Source organism: Colossoma macropomum, unplaced genomic scaffold (genome assembly GCF_904425465.1).
Source record: "Colossoma macropomum unplaced genomic scaffold, Colossoma_macropomum, whole genome shotgun sequence".
Taxonomy (NCBI): domain Eukaryota; kingdom Metazoa; phylum Chordata; class Actinopteri; order Characiformes; family Serrasalmidae; genus Colossoma; species Colossoma macropomum.
Window position 1 is genome coordinate 17,030,915 of NW_023494807.1, and position 22,178 is coordinate 17,053,092.

At 37.7% G+C, this 22,178-nt stretch overlaps 1 protein-coding gene across 6 annotated transcripts in view; it reads left to right on the plus strand.

Annotated features, from left to right (window-relative positions):
• Positions 1-22,178, plus strand: part of LOC118796923 (piezo-type mechanosensitive ion channel component 2) — a 91,713-nt gene that overhangs the window by 21,496 nt on the left and 48,039 nt on the right. For 4 of the 6 annotated variants that reach the window (XM_036556069.1, XM_036556070.1, XM_036556074.1 and 1 more), the window contains exons 4-10: positions 2,033-2,075; positions 7,123-7,285; positions 11,253-11,514; positions 11,956-12,169; positions 17,381-17,549; positions 19,526-19,627; positions 20,877-20,912. In XM_036556069.1, coding sequence (XP_036411962.1) covers positions 2,033-2,075; positions 7,123-7,285; positions 11,253-11,514; positions 11,956-12,169; positions 17,381-17,549; positions 19,526-19,627; positions 20,877-20,912 — 989 coding nt within the window. The remainder of the gene's footprint in view (positions 1-2,032; positions 2,076-7,122; positions 7,286-11,252; positions 11,515-11,955; positions 12,170-17,380; positions 17,550-19,525; positions 19,628-20,876; positions 20,913-22,178) is intronic. The other 2 variants (XM_036556071.1, XM_036556072.1) reach the window with 1 other exon arrangement.

Sequence of the window (22,178 nt, forward strand, 5' to 3'; positions counted from 1 at the left end):
AAAAGCTTCTATGAACTCATGGTCTTTTTGACCTTTCTGACCTTAAATTATTTGAATTGTCTGCCCTGCCTTGTATTGATGTTTCAGGCCTGCAATAATATGGGATGCCTGTGCTTTTAGGTATACTGCTATAGATCACCCTTTCATTAGGACTCAACATTTGGCTGGGGACATTATCCAGTGAAATTCTGTATATTTATTTTTGGTATCATGACTTAAGCCAATATTGTTAAATACAGACCTTGAGCCAGGTAACCCTAACTGTTCATATGGATGATACAATCTTATGGGGAGGGGTGACATTATTGCTATTGTTACAAAATGTTTAGCATTGTCCATGTGAACCTCTCAAACAACATGGAAATGAGGTGTTGTATTGAACTGATCAAAAGACTGCACATCAGGGCAAGTTTAACCATAAACCATCATAGTATAAAAATGGTTAGATGGTAGAACAAGCATCACTTAGAACACTCTCTTTACAGTAGATGTGATGTTCTTAAAGTTTTGCCGATTGTCTTTTGAAAAGCTGGCGATGAACAGTCACTGCGCAGTTGTTTTTGTACTCCAGCTGTGGAACAGCCGTCAGTACTCATCCACCTGTTGGCTCGGTTTGGGCTGGAGGCAGTTAGGTGTTACAAATGTTTGGATCCAGGAATGTCAGTTTTTCTTTTATGGCAGTGCTATTCAGAGCCTGACTAGACATTTTCTATTTACAGCCACTCTCCTCAGCAGTGCTTTAGGCAGACCTTAGTGCTCAATACATCTCCATCCCCAGATATCCAGATACCACTGAAACAGAAAGACAAAACATTACTACTTAAAAGTTTGTACTTGGCTGAAATCCTGCAAATTTGTTTCTAAAATAAGTACTGTATACATAGACATTAATGCCTATGTATATATTTCCTAACAAAATAAAAAAAAAAAATTAAAAGCTAGTATCATTTAGAAATGGAAAATGTTAAAAAAAATTGTATCATCCTGATTGCCTAATTACAATTTGTGACTTTAAAAGTTATTGGTAGAATGTCTTTCCTCATTGCTATATTAGAGCCAGTCAGTTGTGTAGGGTGGGTCTTAATGGCCTTTTCTGGTAGAAGGCCATTTTTTCTGATAATTACATATAATTACATATGAATTAACTTACTCCATACTATCACATCTTTGCTATTATTGTACAGTATGTAGAATAGCACAAATTATAAAATGAAGAGTAGATGTATTTATTCAAACTTTTGATTGGTGTGTATGCATGTGTACTTAAATTAAAAACCTGTAATTGACTGATGTTTGTTTGAGGTCACCAAATGCTGTTCCTAAAGAAGCTGTCAGTGGTTTCCTGTGTGTGAAGTCACATTTAAGGTTCAGACTTTGGTGATGGCGCAGAGGCTGAGTAATGTTCGTAATAGTACCTCTGCCTCAAAAGGCAAGCCAACACCTAATTACACCCCTAATTTACTAACAAAATAGAGAGACATATTGATTTGTCATTATTGTAAACACTTCAGTTATAGACAAAGCTGTGTACAGTTCTGCTTGGCAGCCTAACAAAGTCCAATTACCGACACCACTCAGCTCTCAAGGCAAAGAATACCTGGAAATAAAATGCAGTGACTGGAATGACGATCAGGAACTTCATTAAACAAACATTTAAATAGAATGTACTGTGTCTGTTTGTTTGCTTGTTGAAAAGGTCCAGGCTGTGTAAACTATTTTAAAACATTGACAGAATAAGGCCTTGATATAGAAAACTAACTCAAGAAATAATGTGAATGCATGACACAATGAAGATTTTTAAGGTATTACTGTATTCATTGATTGTGTTGTGAAAACTGTAAATATAGATGACCTTTTGCTCACATGAAAGCAAAAACTAAATTAGAAATTATTCACAAGTATCACAAACGTATCTTCTCCCAAGAACCCTGCGATGGCTATTTTTATTTTGCATTTACAATGCAGTTGTGAAGATGGGTTCTAAAGAAAAATGTAAACCAAATGTTAAATGCCTTTGTTTTTGTTTCTCCAGGTACGCTGTGGGAGAAGTCTATACGACAGATTGGATTTGAGAGGTAAAACAATGATTTTATTTTGTCTTTTGACTCCATGTGGATTATTTTATGTCTGTTGCATACACTGTATTGCAAAAGCAAATGAATCCCAAATATTGAGACTGTTATAATTTCAGCTACAATTTCAACAGTTGAATACTGTGATATCGCTTTAAATTTCCTCAAATCAACATAAATTCCAAGTTGAAATCTGTTTCCAAATGACTTTGACACACTGTAGAGTGAACCTAGAGGTGTCAGACTACAGTCTAGGAGGGCCAAGAAACTGCTAAGCTTAGTATTTTCCCTGATTTATCACACTTGATTCAACCTTTATGAGTGGATTTGAGTGTTTTAAAACAGTAAAAATGCTCCGCAGAGCTGTTATCTTCCAACATTTGAGTTTGAGATTCATAGATATTCTCCCTAGAGAGAGGTGATCTTGGAAATGCTGTACATAGCCATAGTGTTCTGTTGCTAGCTTTTTCAGTTCTATTTGCAGCATGAATTGTGAGGCTGCTATACTCGATAAATTGAGCATGAATCTTCCCCTCCCAGGGTCAATCAGCTCTGACCACTTGGCATTTTACAGTCAATAATGTTTCACTTCAGTGATTGTATGCTTTGAAACTTAAAGCAAGGTCAGCATGGAAGGAGTGTGTTAAGGAGAGAAAAGAGAGAGAGAGGTGAAGAAAGTCTTTTACACTTTTGATGCTGGTGCAGTATGAAAGGAGCTTCTATGTAAAGTACCAGGGAAAAGTTTGGACTCATCTCATTGAGTGTATGTTTTTCATAATCTTGCAGAAATTTTGGTCTAAAGGCTTATGCTTAAATGCTTGAAATTTGTTTCTCAGACAAATATAAATGGTGAAGTTGATGCCAGTAGTCTCATTTACATTTACGCCATAGCCATCACATAAAGAGGGCCTAGTCCATTTTTAGATTTGTAGACAAGAATCAGCAGGCAGCTACAGGAAGCCAGTGAAGGAAATGCAGCAGTGGAGTGACATCAGTAAACTTGTGTTGCTGTATTCTGGATCATTTGCGAGGGACTGATGGCATGCATAGGAAGACCAGCCTGGAGCGAGTTGCAGTAGTCAAGCCATGAGATGATGAGAGACTGAACAAGCACCTGGTTGGCCTCCCTAGAGAGAAGGGGGGGATTCCTTCGGATGTTGTAGAGGAGAAACTTGCATGGCCGAGTCAGGTTTGCAGCATGAGCTGAGAATGACCAAATCTCCATTTAGTCTCCAGTTAGAACTTTGTTGACATTTAGAGTTGGAAAATATTGAACCACAATCATTATATCTTCCCTATTACTGCATATTAAGAGTTAATTTGACTGATCAGCTCTGTTGTAAGGTAGGATGGCTTTAAATAGTTCTATTTGGGAGAAGTCCAGTATTTCTAATTGCACTGATTACATATTCCACAGGCACAGCTGTTTCATAGTTTTCATGTCTTCACTATTAACAGTAGGAGTGTCCAAAAGGGGCTTGTGCTGGTGTTGTCAATGACAGTTTGAAGTTTAAGGGAGGGGTGTATTGAGGAGCATCAGATTTGCTCCATTTGTTTGGAAGAGATTTAACTCATGGTACACCCCATGTAGCTAATAACTTCAAATGGTGGAAAATTATCGACTAGCGCACTCTTTTGCAGTTGGTTGTTTTGAGTGTAGGTGAGCGAGAGATGTTTGTGATATTTTTAAAGTATTGAGCCGCTTGTCTTTGTAAGCATCGTTCTCCGGTCTCAGAATCAAACAGCATTACGGCCCACTTATGTGTATGTTCAGCAGTCTGCCCATCACTCCAAACGGCTCCAACCTGTATTCTCCCTCCAACCGGCAGCTTCCCTGAAGATGACTAAACCCAATTACACCTGACCTGAGCTTGACAGCCTTATTTTTCAGAGCCTGCCTTGACATATGGATGCGCTCGCAAGGCCCTGATCCTATTAACTGCGGTTTTGCTAAGTGCGGGAACGTCCGAAACATGTCTTTTGCCAGCAGCACTGCAGACAGGGAGCGCAGGGCCGCTGGAAAGTGGCAGGAAGCTGAACTGTAAACTGTTTATGTCCCTAATTGACCTGTTACTCCAACGAAGGCATTTAGCTATGACATTACGGCACACTGATGCCTCTCTCCTCTTAAACCTGGCATGGAGATGTGGGAGAGGGAGGAAACAGAGCCGCCAAATTGACTTAGAGCCGGGACGGCAGGGAGAGATGAGTCTAAAGTGGCCGCTTTGGCCCTGAAAAGATAGAAACCGGGCATGTCATTACATAGTGTTTTGCCAAGAGCTGTTAGTGTGCGTTGAAGCACCTATTAAGGTGTGGTTTAATTTGGCCTTCTACAACCCCCACCACAGATAAATCATTGACCATTGTGTTTATTTGCTTTGTATGGATGTTTATCCTTCATACATGTGTTGTTTCCTGTGTATTATAGGGCAGGGCTCACCCATGTAGCTTAATGAAATAACATAGAGGTTCTGTAAAAGTGCAGTTTCTAAGCATTTTTATAAGCCTGTCAATACAGGATGTAAATCGAACGTAAATGTAATTTAGGGTTTTTCTACTCTTTCTTTTTTTAAGAATGCATATTAAATTTTGAACTTGTGCAAAACAAGTTTTGACCTGAATAGCCTACCGCTTTAGTATGCTTATTCATTATGCGTGAATACAAACATGAAGATTTCTTTGACTGATGCGTACCTCTAGCCTCAAAGTCTGTATAACTTTATTGGCTGACAGTTTAGTTAAGGACTGCTAGTTGGAGACTTAGGGTTTGTGCTGCGATCTCATGGCAGTAAACATAAATCTCATGGGTTTTATGCTCTCTAGAGAAGTTTGTTTAACTGCTTGGTACCTCAGCGCCATCACAAAAAAGAAAGTGAGATCAGCTGTGTGTTTGCAGTGCATTACTCAGCTCAATTATTTGCCAATATGGCCTCATCAAATTAAAGAAAAATATGTTGATTAGGCATGCTGTAATGATCGCAGCTTATGGGCTGTTCGAACTGAAAATGTAGTGGATTAACATTAAATTTGTGCTCATAAATTTTTCTTTCTACTTCTGTCTATTTTAAATCAAGAGCTCCTGTGCTCATTGACAAAAAGACAGACTGAGAAAATGTCCATCGCATTCAGTAGCACTGTAGGTACATTGGCCCATGAAGGTGTTGTTTCATTGTGTTTTAAAGGGCAAAGTTAAGCTTTTCATTAAATGGAAATACCAGAGGTTCCTAATTAGACAGGAATTCGTTTTTCCAACATTGATTTGCTGTTGTTCCTCCAGTCTGACTTTTATAAGGCACTCACCCTTTGCTAATATAGCCAGTGACAGGCTCTTCTCCTGAGCGAGCCACATGTGACTGACAAAAAAAAAGCAGTGTTTTTTGCAATCAAAGTGACAGCAAGAGTTATTTATTGTAAACAATTTCACTTGATTAAGAGCGTGGTATGAGAAGTGAATGCATTTCGGGTCACAGAAAAAAAAGTTCTCTGTGGTAAAATAAATCTCCTTATAAACTGGCAAATAAAAAGGTTGAGACTTAATCACTTACTTAAAGGATGATGTTTATTTCACACTCATCTGTTAGCTATTTACACCTTCTGTTAACCTTGAATATAAACATTGCAAAATGTCCTGACGTTCAGTAATTTAGGCATGAGAACTACAAACACTTTACTGGGATTGTGAGGTGTGATATTTGACACATTGAATGAAGAACCATTAAAGTGTCCCGTTGCCTGGCTGCAGCTTTCTTATCACTGCTTATTTCCTGAATGATAAACTTACTTATTATTCTGCAAGCCCCTGAAATCACAGAAGTTTCACTTTGTGGGTTTTAAGTAAAAGTTCAAGCTGTTTGTACAGACCTAAAGTACACCACAATGCTTCTAAAAGGAAAGTCAGCCTCCTTCGAAAACATGATTTTATGGACACCCTAATGGAGCTCTGAAAAAAAAAGTTGTTTTGAAGAAATCATTCCTGTATAGAATAACACTTTAGAGAAGGGCTTAATTTCACTGGGGACGCTTTAGAGGAAGCCAATGTGTGTTTAATGAGAAATATTTATATCCTTTTAATATGGGGCAAGGCTGATTTTATGGAACTGGGTGGAGAGGCATATAAAACCAACGCATTATAGCATGCAACAGATGTGCAAGAAGCTTTAGTTGGAAAATGCTGCCGGAAAAATCGGCATTCCCAGAAAGTTCCCACCTTTCCATCAACCCAGATGGTGTTTGTTCACAGGAGCTCCGCAAATGCATGTGGTATTTGGTTACTGGCAGATGAACCCCAATAACAGGTTCATGTGTGTGGCAGGGTTCTCATAAAGATACTAGCCTTACTTTAACATTGCTGACTTTCTCAGAACATTAAAGAAATTACACAGAAATGAATCTGTTTTGTGAAATATGCACAAATATGCACATCAATGGTGTTATATCAAAATATGATGCTGGTCCAAAATATTGCCATAATCAGAAAACCTTTTACTATAACCTCTTTGGGGCAAGATGTTGCATTATTAAAGCAATAGTTTGATAAAAATTCAAACTTACATAATTTTCCCTGTTACCCTTGAATGTAGGCCAAGTAATGTCAGCCAAGTAAACTCAAAAAAGACTTACTCATGTAGTTTCTGACCCTGTATGACCTTATAAGTGTGTTTCATAGAAATAAACAAAAAGTATGTTACAAAACGTTTGTCCATTTGTGAAGGTACTATTATGTTGTATGGTGTCAGAAACCACAAGAGCAAATCTATGATTTTATAATACATATAATATCATATATAATTGGTGAGGTATAAGCTTCCATTAATTGGTAGCTACATTATATATTATAGCTTAAGTGCAAATCTAAAGAAGCCAGCTTAAAACAGTAACTTAAACCAACTTTAAACAACAAACATATTGGCTGATCGACTACATTTGGGGAACAAGGGAAAACTATATTTTGCTTAAAGAATCCCAGAAGAATGTAAACCTACAATCAGAGCCTTGTTCACTACTTGTCATGAAACCAGCAACTCATTTCTGATGTCTTCTCTGTGGTCAGTGTTGTAGGGGCAGATGCAAGCAATGGCATCCGGGTGTTTATTCCAGACATTGGCATGTTCATGGTAGGCCTGGGCACCTGGCTGCTGTGTAGGAGTCTAGAGCAGAAGAGGCCGTCGGAAGACATGGCCCAGTACAACCATGACTTTGAGGCAGAATATCAGGTAAGATTTATAGAGACTATTCAAGCGTATTTTCATTCTTACACTCTTATTTTTACTTTTCTCACTATCGGTTCAGTTGATTGTGTTGACTGTAGTATGTGCAGTATTGCCAAGGCAATTACAAGATTCAAAGCTTTGAATACTGTTTATCTGAAGGTGACAGTTTTGGTGGTCTGCCAGGTTTTGCAAGGCTGTTAGGAGTCTAATTTTTTTGTATTTTTTAATGATTTTTTAAACTCCAGTGTTGGAAACTTTTCCTTGGACTTTCTCATTCTTTATGCATGTGGATTATCTTATATCTAATCTCCTCATAAATATCTTGTGGAAAATTAATAACATGTAATTAATGGCCATTTGAAATGGCCATTTGAAATGAAGGATGGTATCTGAAACCTTTAACAGCTACACCACTTAAGAGGTGCTTCTAAACCTCTTTTTAAAGAAACATACAAATATATTGTCATACCACCCAGCCCTACAAGCAACAGAGAAGCAAACAAAAAAAAAAAATTGGTTTACCCTCAACAGCATTCTGACTTGTAATTCGGCAATTATTTCAAGTTTGGTGGGCCAAACAGGCAGTGCAGAATGTTTAGCCAGTATTTCATTTGATAATGAATGAGAGAATTTGTATTTTTAAAAGTTTTGTCTGGTTTTCTGTTTGATTTTCACTTATTTTACAGCGTATTTTACTGCATTTTGCTGGGTGGCTCCCGCAGCCCCACATCTGTTCTATAAATGCTATGCGCTTTTCTTTTAGAAATGTCGGACTTGTTAACATAAACGCTGAAATACAAAAAGAGATGTTCCGGATAGCTCTTTTAAATTAAAAATATTTTCACTTAATAATTATATAAATTAACATTACGAGCAGATCATATGCCTCATATGATCATATGTGGTCTGCCTGTAAAAATTATGAGAGTACAGCAGTGCAAAGGGTTCACATCATCTGCCTTAAAGTTTATGATACTGAAAATTAAATAAATTATTAGTATTTTATTTAATATGTAGTCACCCATGACTTTAGTATCCTTCACCCAAATTAAAGTCCGTCATCAGATTAGGACATAAATTCTATTTTTTTTTCACCCCCTATATTTAACTCAAGTTGATTAACGTTGATTAACTCAAGTTGATTAAAAAGAAGCAGAGTCTCAGTTTGGCCCTAAACAGTTCTATTGCAGCAGGTGTGGCAATAGAACAGTAATTCCATAAAACAGAGAGCCGTTTTTTTTTTTTATTTTGCTGGTTTACTGGGACACTGAAGTGTTTGACTACATGAACAATTCGTCAGATTCAGAACAGTTGTGTTGACAAAAAGTGATCTTCAAAGACATAGAGACATGCTTGCACACTTCTACACACACACACAAACACATTTTCTAAGCCGCTTATTCTCCTGGGTCGGGGGGGCTGCTGAAGCCTATGCCAGCACTCATTGAGCGGAAACGCCCTGGACAGGTTGCCAGTCCATCACAGGACAGGATTCTTATACAAACATGCTGTATTTATAAGTTTGGAGGTTCTTTTACTTGTTCTAGCTTCAAATCAGCTCATCTTAATGTGCATCTTTTATTTCTTGGACTGAAAGCAAACTGAAGGGCTTATGGCAGTCTCTCCAAAGCACATATTTTCCTGTAATAAAACCCTGTTGTATTTTACACTGGAATGACTTGTAAACATCAGAGTGACAATTAGCTAACAGAGAATCTCTTTGAAAATAATGGCATCTTTAGATGAGAGTGACGTCACTGTATTTATGATTTTTATTTTAAAAAGGCTGCTTGGGATCGCATGTAAAATGCATGGCAGAGCTATAAAGTACTTGTTAAGTTTTATTTGAAGAAATAGAAAGCTATGATTAAATTTCTATGAACAGCATTTTTCCTAAACGTTCTGCTGTTAGTATTTGTTTTCCTCCATTATAAGGCCTTATTCTCATGAGAACAACTTTATTGTGCTGTAGAATTGAGGTGGGAAAATGGTGCATAGCCAAATTTAGACTGTAAGATATCCCATACTGAAATACTGAAATGAAAATGTAGCTGCATTTACATTAATGTGGCTAATTTATTTGCTTTGGATTCTCAGTTCAGTTTAGAATAGTTTGTACAAGACTGCCACTTTGTGTAGTTTGCATTGCATTTTGCATCACAGTTCTTTTTCTGCTCAGCTTATAATGAACTGAAATAAATGCTTAGCTATCCACTTTGCATATTTTCAAGGTTTTGTCTTCTTAAAACCTTTTAAGAGCATAAAACTGGGATGCATTTGCAGACCCAGATTAAGTCTAAGCCTAGACTAAAAAGGGTATTTTTTTATTTATATTGCAATGGAAATGTCCCTACTAGCCTCACTGAAGAGTCATTGGTATAGAATGTAAATTTGCAGTTTCTCACATAACTGTAAATAATAATGCAAGTGTGTAATTACATTCATACAGTATAACAGGACAACAGTAATAACTCTCAAAGTCTAATGGTTAGTGTCCAGTTCTAGCCTTACTTAATGTTCAGGAAACCAGCCCATAGTGTTTAATGAGTAAGCATTATCATATGGTCTGTGAGGAGCTCTTGGGTGTGTTCAGTAGAGCCAGTATGCCGTGCTAACATTAGGGTGCTGGTTCCTGTGCTGTAGGCCACACATGTGGAGCAGTTAAAAGCTTGTTTAGTTTATTGTGTGTTGTTGCTGATCGGGTACAGATTTACTGAGGTGGGTTAATATGCAGCAGGTTTGTTATGCTGCAGTCATACAGGGACACATTTTTACACAGGCTGATTCATACTTGCTGCACATTAGGGCTGAAAGATTAGCTGTGACATCACAACCACAAATAACTGGCAGACTGGTGAACAAAGGTCAGTGTTCAAGCCTCAAGTCAGAAAAAGTGGATATGCTGATCTGTTTGTCCAAAAAAAGGTCCAGACCTTAATTTATAGAAAACAATTGCAATTTAAATCATAATTGCAGTTAGATATTTTGCTAGAATTGTTCAGCCCAATTGCACATAGACGAATCTACATCAAGACACAGTGAAGAAGCTGGTGAGTAAGTGTAGATTTGCAGAGGCCACAACATGCATACCTTCAAAATCTCAACTATGTGTCATAAGCCCTTTTATAATACATAGTGTCTGACTTTTTTCTCTTTGTCGCTCTCTCTTCCGCTCAGTCTCTTCCATATTCTCGTTCTCTCATTTCTTTCATTTTCTCTCCTCCCTCTCGCTTACTTATTCAATATACTTTCCTAAAACTTTTTCAGTCACAGTTTAACATAATCTCATCTGTGCTCAGTTTTCTGTGCTCTCCTTATAGAGGAGCTCTATCGGAATTATCCTATAGCTCTCCTAGGATCCTTAAGACAGAAACCTATGCAAGTATGCAAATGCTTTAAGGTTTGCAAAATCAGTTTCACATGTCGTTGAATTCTAAAATGTGTCACTTGAAATTCATAATACTCCGAAAGCACAAGCTGTATTCTCAGTGTTGCAATGAGAAGTGCTATAACAGACATAACCCATGAATATATTGAACAGGAGAGACATCCTCTCCTTCCAGAGTAATTTACCAAGTAAAGCAACACACACTCATCAACTGTTGACATTTGTTTTTATGACTGTTGTCTTAATAGTAAATCCATTTTAGACAGTCTGATATATACCCTGTCGCCTCCTTGAATGTAATGTCACCTGTAATTTAAGTGTGTGCAGCAGAAATGTATTGGTCAGTCATTGTTATTTGTGTTTGCGTACTTGCAAATGTTTCTGGTGTGTGGTATATTTCTGGCCTTAGTCTACTCCACGAGAGTTATTCAGTCTATATCTGTTGGGATATATTCTCGTTCTCAAACAAGAGCTTAGTTAAGGTTTGGGGAGCACTCCTTGTGGAAGAATCATTAGCTAGCTTCATTGTAGTTCTGTTTTATATTGTGTCATTTGACATTGTTTTTGTGAAACCACATGCAGGAGGAGGAGAGTGAAGAGAAGCGGGACCTTGATGATGAAAATGACGAGATGCTCTTTGATGAGGACTTTGATGCTGAAGATGAGGCAGAGGAAGAGGATGATGGCCTGGAGGAGGAAGAAGAGGGTGAGGAAGTGAAGGAGAGTGCTAAGATGAAGGTCCTGCGCATAGTTGCAGGAGTGGCCTCTAAAGTGAAGGATGTCATTGGTAACCTCATCACCACAGCAGGGAAGGTGGTGGTGACTATATTGCTGGGCCTAACAGGTAAGAAGCACTCATAGGATGAGACTGATGCTTGAAGCAAAATGACAAACACTTTTTTAACAAGAGGCAGTTGATAGCAGCAGCTTATTGACAGAAAACAATGTTACAACCGTGAAAGAATGTTATTAGTTTTCCTTTTTGCTTTTGTAGCAATTTCAGGGCATTCTAGGCTTCTTCATTTTTTATATGAACTTACAGTAAATTATACACTAAACTCTTAAGAATGGACATCAGCTCCTATGAAAATAGGAAAACAGCACAAAATACAAACAGTATGTCATAGTAAAAATTTACTCTAAAATTACAGCACATATTTACAGTGTGGGAGAGATTTATCATTGTGCCTTCTAGTCCAGTGTCTGCCATTCATTAAAGCTGCTGTTTTCTGTGTGCTTTTAACTTTGTGTGCTCTCATCTTCTCTTTTCCTTCTGTACTCACAGGTATGATGCTGCCCTCTCTGACCTCAGCTGTCTACTTCTTTGTCTTCCTGGCCCTGTGCACATGGTGGTCTTTTTGCCGGACTTTTGACACCCTCCTTTTCAGTTGCCTGTGTGTGCTGATGGCCATCTTCTCTGCCGGCCATCTCATTGTCCTCTACCTCTACCAGTTCCAGTTTCTCCAGGACAGCATCCCGCATAATGACAGCTACATCAGGTTTGGGATAGAGAATCTGTAAATCTTTTAAATCTAGTTTTTAAATCTAGGTTCTAGGCATCTCACTCTAAACTTGAGCCTAGGATGAAATAGGGACTTCAAATCTTCATTGCATTCTGTAGCTGTTTCACTGGAAATTTTTTTTTGTTGTTTTAGCTCTCCTGTGTAGCACGTTGGCCTATTAAGTTAAAGTCATGAATGTCATCTTTAATTTGAGGGTGCATTTATCAATAGTCCATTGTCAGGCCTTATATTTTGGCTCTGTCCTGACAGATTTTTTCTGATTCTTCAGCCTCATGATGGAATACTTCTGGCATTGACACTGATTTGGTCTTCGTTTTGAAAAACAGCAGCAACAGACTACAAATTCAAATTCCACATCTATAATGAACTGTAGACCTTTTGCAAGCTCGATTTTGGATTAACGGCAGAGATATAGCCAAGATACAACTAGCAGCCAATTGTCCAGTTACTTTTGGTCCCATTAAAATTGAAGGACTTCATATAAAAATGGCTGTAATTCTTACATAGTTTTCCCAATATGGATGTAAACGTACCATGGAATTTAAACTGATAATCTGCCGTTTAACTTCAGGGTTACTGTTTTGCATTGATCTGGCACATAGGAGTACATAGCCAAATGCATACAAACAGCAATGCATGTTTGTCGTATTATGAATAGATGGGGAAACACTGGTTATCTTAAAAATGCTTTACAGCTGAAAGTAAAAGATCAGGGTTGTACATCAAGAAAACAATGACAAAGCAGGGTAGGGATAGCTACTGAAAAATTTGTAGTTAGTTACTTTGTAGCTACTTTCCCAAAATTTGTAGCTAGCTATAATTTAGCTACTTTTCCAGAAAATGTAGAGGCTACTTTTTAGCTACTTTTTGAAAAGTAGTGCATTACTTTTTAGCTACTTTAAAAGCGCGATTGTCAGAATGTTTGTGAATCTCCACCTGATACACCAAACAAGCCCAACTGACAGTGTAAACAAGACACTACATTTAATCATGTGCCAGAAAGAAACATACAAACAATTGAAAAGCTGCAAATATACAAAAAGATCACCAAAAAGTAAGTTTAAGTGTAACCAACAATCAAACTTACACAACCAAAGGTGTGATATCCAACAAAAATTTAGACTAAAGGTAAAGTCAATCATTCCAGGTTTTTACCTTACAAAAATCAACAAAAAATAACCGTATACAGACCAAACTATTTTGTGCAAAGCATTGTCAATAGTGGAAATAAAACTGCTCCAATATAGACATTTCAGCCAGATATGTACAGAAATGACATTCAGAGTCTGTTTGTTAAACTTCAGCAACACTTTAGCCTCAAAATTCTCATCAAAATTCTCATAAATGGTCTTAAATGCTGGAGTTAATGTATAACTGCTAATTCACCAACCTTTAACGCTGAAGACTGACGTGCAGACTGCTGGTCACACAGCAATGCAGAAAATTAAAAGGCAAAGACAAAGATTTAAGACGAACATTAATAATTTGGAGATGAATGGACTTATTTACATTTATAATCACTCAGCTGGTTTCCTGTTTAATCTGCAACAACTTGCAAAGCTTAAGTCGGCTTCTCATTCTTCTGCTTCTCGTTCGAATTGTCCAGTTCCACCTTAAATACCACAGCAGTACAATCTGGCGCCTCAGGCACCATTTAAGGTGGAACGGGACAATTCGAACGAGAAGCTGGAGAATGCGACTTCAGCCTTGTAAAAAGTCAAACATTGAGAGACATTTTACAAGAAACTCATGGAGAAGTTTCCCGAGATGTGAGAAAAGAGGCTACAGCTGAGCTAAAGGTTAAAGCAGAGCAAAGTAATTCTGGGTTTTTGTTACTAGTAGCACATCAACACACACTGAGACACACTTACAGCCAAGATGGTAAAACGGATATAAAATGTTGTGGCTCCCAAGGTTGTTTCATTTTTGTTGAAAGAACAAAATGCCTCTGACCATTTCGGTTGCGACTTCTGAGTTAAGCCTACTAGTAAGGGGAGATCCGTGTGTGGGGCGAGTGCATGCACGTTTGCTTGAACTGTCCGCGGCTCAGTCAGGATTGCACAATCGCCACCAGCCCAGTTAATGACCATGTTCTATGGTTCACATTTTGCGCGGATTGCCTGTAGCGAAATTGTAATGAAAATTATCGCTATAGCTACACAAAAATTTGTATGCACTACAGCTATTAGCTACATTTCATAAAACTGTAGCAGCTACAGCTGTTAGCTACAAAAAATTGTAGTTTACTACAAAATGTAGCATGCTACTTAGCTACTCACCCATCCCTGCAACAAAGCTACAAAAATGTGCTAACTAACGCACAGCAGCTGTGTGGATTATGGCATATGCTGGCTGTTAGCAATTTTGCAGCCAGTGTAGTACATTCACAGTGCCAATAATCACCCAAAGAACCCTGTTATGAGTACTGTATTATTCTGAATGCTGACTAATCCAGCAGTGGATGTATTCAGGATGTACTATGAGGTCTGATGCCTATCACTTTTTAATCAATACTGGCTTAATTAATAATGCATGTCTAAATGCACCTCTGCCCTGCAGCATAGTGCTATGTTGTATTTCAGTATCGTAGATAACCTTTTTTGAAACAGTTTTTGTTTTTTGAAGCAGGCTGTGTCTGTCAACAGCTGGTTTGAAACATAGGTCAGATCCCATTCGGCACCTGTTCTCATTCTCTCGTCTTTACAAAAGGCTGCCAATAAAGTGGCCTCTGAGTTTGCATGTGAATCGAGTTTATGAGTCAGACAAACTGAAACTATTTTAGTTGTTCTTGCCGCAGTGCACGCATCTTACAGCCTGCTTGTGTAACTCAAGTTTATATAATTGAAGTAATGGCTGAATGATATTAGGAAAAAGTGACATTGCAGTATTTTAGATATTTGCAAAAATATTGTGATATTTGATAGAGCAAATAATCTCTCTAGCAATGGTAAGGCTCAGTTTAGAGAGCTACTTAAGGCAGTAGTTCAGTACTCTGGTTTGCTTAACAGCTGTTTTCAATGAATACTCACTTGTGCTTCACAATATGTACAAAATAACACATTTTGATTATTTTATTGTTAGATGTTGCAGTTGCAACATGCCTTGCAATATATTAAAACACATTAGTGAACCTCTGATATGCCTATCCCATTTTTTAAACCCCATTAAATTGTGTTTACTGGATCATGTGAATGTCTTGATTTATCAAAATACTTACAGAAAAACACCTGAAACATTTGAAGTTGGTCAGAATACCCATGGCACACAATAAAGAAAAACTTTTGTAATTTGTTAGGGGGCTCATTTGCATACTGCAGCCTACTACAATTTCAGTATTTAAAAAGGCCTGTATCGCAATAATGATTGATAAACAATATATTGTGCAGTTGGAAAGTATATATTGTGCAGTTGGAAAGTTCAAGAAACCACACATACACATATTTTGTAGTTGGGAGTCATGTTTATATATATATATATATATATATATATATATATATTAATTATATGACAAAAAATAAAAATTGTCAATAAAATGGGTATCCCATGCTCTATTTCATGTTAGTAGGTTATCAGAGCACATTTAGAACTTTCATGTGCCCATGTTTATTTAGAATAATAATACTCAGAAAAATATTAAATATTATTTTTTTTCCTGTTGGGAATACAATATTCAAATGTAAACATTTGGTAGCACAAATGGTTAAAATGCCCATACCTAGTGATATAACTTGTGCTGGCTTTTAAAAAACAAGGCTACTCTCTGTATGTGGCCTCTTGAGAGTGCTGTTTGCTGGCATTGCTCTCTTTCGTTTTCCTTCTCGTGCACTAATTCCCATCTCTCATGCTTGATCAACACCACTGATTCAAAATGCTCAGTTGGCCAAAACAGCACTGACAGCTAGAGCTGATCATTCAGGACACACTACATAAATCACAGGCGATGGTCAGCCGCTTGACCGTCAGATGGCTTGGTTTGTCATGGCCCTAAAAAATACTATACTTCATCAGCTTCCGCCGCATTGCTTAGCATTTTTACCAGACCTGCAGAATAACCTTTGAAGGTGCCTGCTCACCTGTCAGCACAGGGACTAATGTGCTAACATTTAAAGTGCAGAGAGAAATCAAGCATCCCTCATTTTCAGTAGCTTTTTCTTGAGTGATCTTTGTCACTCTACATTTACGGCCCCACTGCATCTATTCTTAACTATTAGTTCATTATCCACGATATATCCGTCTATGTGAGGTATTCTGAAATGCCCCCACCTTTCCCATAATACTGACTCGTCATGCTCTGATTGGGCTGCTCAGGTCTCTCTATACACCCAGGACTTTCCCTGTGCCTTTGTATTGTTGTCCTTGACTCACTGGTTGGAAATTGATTTCAGGAGCTTTAATTCAGTTGCCTTGGAAGAGTAAGGCCATTACTTCTAAGTATAGCTGTATCATCTTGGACGACCCTCACTTCCTCCTATTCAATACTTCGCATTCTTCATCAGCAAACGCGATGTTGAAGTTTATGAGCCTGACGATTATGTGCATGATGCTAAACTAGGTGCTGTGAAGACTATATGCAATCACTGGTGCTAAATAAACACCTACAGTGTGCTTTGGAGGCTGATGTAACTCCCCATTGTTCACTGGGTCTTTATACTGTATGTCTGAGAAAACAAAATTTTGTGGTGGCTTCAATGAGACTTACAGAATATTACATTTCTTCAGCATCACCTGTGTGAAAATTGTTTCCATGAGATTTTTGCTTGTAATCTTTTTATGGAAATTATACATCTTGAGGGTGGCACTCTGTTCCCTGGGCATACTGGCTCGCTGTGGCAGCCTACACAGTAGGTGTGTCCATGTCCCATGGCCTAATTGTGGCTGTTGACAGAGTCTTGGCCTTGGTCTACATGACTGTTGAAAGAGATTGTCGACAGACGCCACTTCCCACATCATATCCTGTTTGCATTCACAATAGAGCCATGGAACTTGACCATTCACAGGTACAGGAAGGAGCCCAAGCAGGAAGTGACATCATCAGGATGGAGGCTCATGTCTATACAGCAGTGGCTCCAATGAATCACTGCAAAGGAAAATAGAGAAAATACTTTGCCTAAAAATGCTTTAAAAGGTTTTCTCAAAAATCATGATCTCTCTCTCTCTCTGTCTCTCTCGCTCTCTTTTTCTCCCCAGTGTGTTTGGCATTTCCTCTATAGTTCAGACAGACTGTGTGTCCACTTGGAGGTTCAATGTGAATTCCAGCCTGAAGTGGTACCATTTTGTCAATCCCATCATGCTCCTGGTACTGTACTACACACTGGCCACGTTGATCCGTCTCTGGCTGCAGGACCCCATGATCACGGTTAAGACTAATGTTACTTTTCTTTCCTATTATCCTGTAAATTAGATATTGTCCATATACAGCATTCATAAGGAGTCGCCATTACAGATATGTTGATATAATAGGGGCAAGCCAAAACCTGCTGCTGGATATCTATTAGCCTGAACAGTCTTAATGTAGTTTCTAGCATGTGAATAAGACAAGTGTGCTGAAACTGCAGGGTGGTAGATCTCTAGGACCAGAGTTGAGTGCCATTAGAGTAACACAACAAAGTATTTTCATAACAAGTAGGGTTGTAGCAACAAATCAATTACATAAATATCTCTGATACTAAAAAAGAACAGTTTTCTTAAAGAATATTTGGTCTCACAACACCTACTTTTTTCCATCTAACATTAAATCACTCAACTAAAATACAGGCATTGGAAGCTGTGCAGGTGTGTGAAAAATATGGCATGTATTCACTTTAACATCACCTAAAAAGACGGTTTCATGTAAACTGTGTGAAACTGAGCTGACCTTATGCCTGAGAATCTTTGAGAAAATGCACTGCATCTGGCTCAGCATGGTTAGTAACTGAGATACTACAACTGCAGTCGTCATCTGCTTTTAGCTAGCTCTGTTTTTATTTCGTAAGTAGATAAATGAACAACATACTGATGGGATGAATTGTACTTTGGAGTTGTTCACCCAAACACATAAGTTGTTCATAGTAAAATTATGCTACTCCGTTGCCAAGGTTACATCTTGAGATTTTGGAAAATTATTTGTTGAGAATGCTTCAGGACTGTGTGCTTCACATGGTTCACAACAAAGCTGTTTCTGTATGGACTGTGTTGTGTAAAATGTTAAATATATATAGCTAATTATTAACAACTAACAAACACACAATTTCTTTTCACCATTAACTAATTAATTGACATCATAAGGGACTGATTAATCGATTACTGAAATAATCATTAGCTGTAGCCCTAACGACCAGTGTTTGGAATTAATTTTCCTTATTGTGGATGGTCTGCATGGTTGAAGAGTGTAGGGTGGCATTATTAACTGGAAGCAGGTGGCATTATTAGCTTTCACATGCAGTGTAGAAGACACAGTAATATGATTTGTCTGTGTTAGTGACTAAGTAGCAGGCATGCTATGAGATCACTAGAATGTCTAATCAGTACACTCAAATTTATTGTCTTAATTACCAAGACTTTAGCATGGATTTAGTTAGGTAGTGCAGCAAATTGTAACACTTTCAGATTACAAACTTTGAGCCATTGTAAAGATATGTAAAATTAGCATAGCATAGCATTCTGCCCCATAAATGCCAAAATCCAAAATCAATTGTTTAGTGTCCAACAACAAGTATTCCCTACTATCCCCTCTATGGCTACACAGCCCTGCAGTACATAGTTTATAGAGTGGTCAATAGTCCGTGTCCTTTAAAAACCGGCATGTATGAGAACTTATTGATCTGTGGGCTGAGTGTTTCTCTGTTTACAGTTTGGAAAGCTAGCAGTGATCATATCTTATTACACTCTAAATCTGTAGGTGACAATACAGGGAAGCCATTCCGGAAAGCAGTCAATATTAATGTTGATATCTATATAATTATGAAACGCTGTTTTCATCCAGCAAGATAGACTTTATTTAACATTTTGTGAGTCATATTATTTTTAATCATTGTAATTATTTTATTTTTAAGACCTAAAGTATTGTCATTGTCATAAGAAAACTCAGAAACCTCATTTTTTATTTCTTTAAAGTATTTGAAAACTTCAGCTGCTCTTTTCTCTTTTCACTGTGTCATCATTTTAAAGTGTTGTTTCTTTTCTTTTTTTAAAGTTACATTAACAGATATGTTGAGTTAGGAACATTTGTTTCTTGTGTAAAGTTACCTTTTTGGAGATAAGAGATGTTTTTTACAACACTGGCGAAATAAAATTTGAATTCATTAGGCATAATTTTAAAACTTTTTTTTTATTTTATTACTCCCTTACTTATAGGAGAATGAGGAAGAGGAAATGAATGAAAACAGTGATGCACAAACAGCAAACAGGAGGAGGCACTTGTGGTGGATGGCACATCAGAGGACTGAGGAGAAAAACGTAAGTAACGTGCGCTCACTGCAAGTGGATTAATAGTAAAGAAGACCAGTCATGCTATCAAAGAATACGTTTTAGCCTTCTATACAAACATTCAGGACAAATATTGCTGTTTAACAAACAAAATTTAACAAACACCTCCACTCTGAGTTAATGAGCAACGGCAACTTTTGCTGTTGAAGGTTGTATAGGAAGCTAAGGCATTCTTCATCACACACTGCTGAGAGACTGTGAATTTAGTTAAAAGTGGTTGGTTTCCATTAATAACAGAGGCTGAGATGAAACACACAATCTACTGAAAACATTCCGTTGTGTTCAAAACTCTTCAAGAAGGATTTAAAGTTTGGACAATATCAGATCTTGACTGGAGCTTATTCTTTCTGTGGACACTAATAAACTGGAGCTTAGGTATGCTTTAGCTGCTATATGCTGAGGTAAAAAAACACTGTGTGTTTTCTTCTCCAGTGTCTGTTCCATCTCTTTCAGGGTGAACTACAGTTTAAAATTGCATGGTTTTATGGTGGCTTCAGAACCAAATGTTTCATCTTTCGCTTCTACTAACTCGTGGTGCCACTAGCGTCAGCCATATATAAAAATATATAATCTACTCCAACCTTTGCTATGCAACCTTTGCTAGACCCTGCACTTCAACAGCAACAGCAGACCTTTGGGCTAAGTCCTCTTTCCATTTGATATCAGACCAAAGATATCATTGGCCTGGTTTGTCCTCACTTTTCTCTCTGAAATGGCTTTGGTGGTATATAATGTGTTTTTTAAAGCACTGGCATGACGCAGTACATTCTGACTTACAAAAACAGCTAGCATGATGGTTGCTCTTTAAATGGTGGCCATTTGAATAATTTCATTAACATTAATAATTTCAAGTTTTTTGAAGTGGCTAGTAGCCCAAAAGAGAATATCAAAACACATAAACTGGACAGTAAAAGTGTCTTAGTAGCTCTTGATAGGTATTAGGAGTCGTAGCCTTTGGCCATGTGCCAGTAGATGGCAGCCATATTATTCTAACTGCAGGGTTACAGCTGTCCTCAGCAGGACTGAAAGCTTTTGGCTCAGGGAGGAGCAAGCAAGTGAGTGATGGTCTCTAATCTCTATAGGCTGCTCCTCTTTGTTCCAGCTTTGCATTGATGTTAGAGAACAGAGTAATGCCATCGACCCTCTTCTGCTGGTCAATACCTTCACCTCACTCTTTTCTTCTCTCTCCATCTCCCTCTATGTCTGTTTCTCTCTCTAGCTACTGTCCACTCAGGATGGTTACAGCACCTCTGAGGTTAGAGCACATTTGTGGTTTTCCCAAGTGTTATGAAAGCTTCTGTTCATATCGACAAATTTAAGCCCAGAGATGTACACCACAATTGATCCAGTCCTTATATAATTTTGTTGTCCATAGTGCTCTTGTTGTGGCATGATTTTTAGTGGTGTCACATTAAGATGGGTGTACACTACAGACTTTTAACCCCGATTTTAAGCCCGTTTTACTTGTTCTAACAAATTGCCAATGATACTGGCATTTCGCAAACACTCATTTATCCGCAGTTTGAATTTCTGCTACGCTTCTTGTGTTTGCATAAAGCATAAACAACTCTGTTCCAGTTTGTATTTTGTTTGTATCGTGTGATAACAGTGAGACTTGGGATTTTGAGCACTTTTTGTACAACACCAAATCACAAAAAGTTGGGATGGTATAGAAAAGCCAATTTCCTTTTAAGATGACATCTTTTTCAGGGACGCCCTGGAAATTTCAACAAGACAGTGCAAAACCACTTTCTGCACACATTACAGAGGCATGGCTGCAGAAGAAGAGGGTGCGGGTGCTGGACTGGCCTGCCTGCAGTCCTGACTTGTCCCCAATAGAGAATGTGTGGCACATTTTAAAACGCAAAATGTGACAACGAAGACCCTATACTGTTGACCCTAAACTTGTTCGCTGGAAGAATGGGACAGAATTACACCTCACTGGGTGTCTTCAGTCCTAAATGTCTTTTAAGTGTTGTAAAATGAAATGGCAACATTACAAAGAGGTAAAGGCTTTACTGTCGCAACTTTTTTTGAAGTATGTTGCAAGAATCAAAATTGAATCAAGTGTTTATTTAAAAAATAAAATAAAGTCATGAGGTAAAACATCAAATAATGTACTGTTACATTGTTTTCAGTGCAGGTCAAAAATAATTTACAAATAACTGTTTTCAGGTTTAAATTTAATTTAAAGTACTATCCCAACTCTTTCTGATTTGGGACTGTACTTGTGTTGTATGTAATACCATCTGTTTGCCTAATAATCTAAAGTGCACTCTCTCACAATAAAAACGAGAAATTCTGTAAAAGACTGACATTAAGTTTAACGTAAGTCGTGTAGTGTACACCTGGCTTGTTGGAGGCATTTGATATATTTGTTTAAAGTTTTGCCTTTACTAGAAATTTATAATATTAAAAATTCAGTGTTTTAGACACCTATAATTGGCTTTATTAAATATTGAGGTGCCTTTTTTCATGATGTGTGGGCAAATAGTGCTGGATCTTTGAATCTTGTTATCTT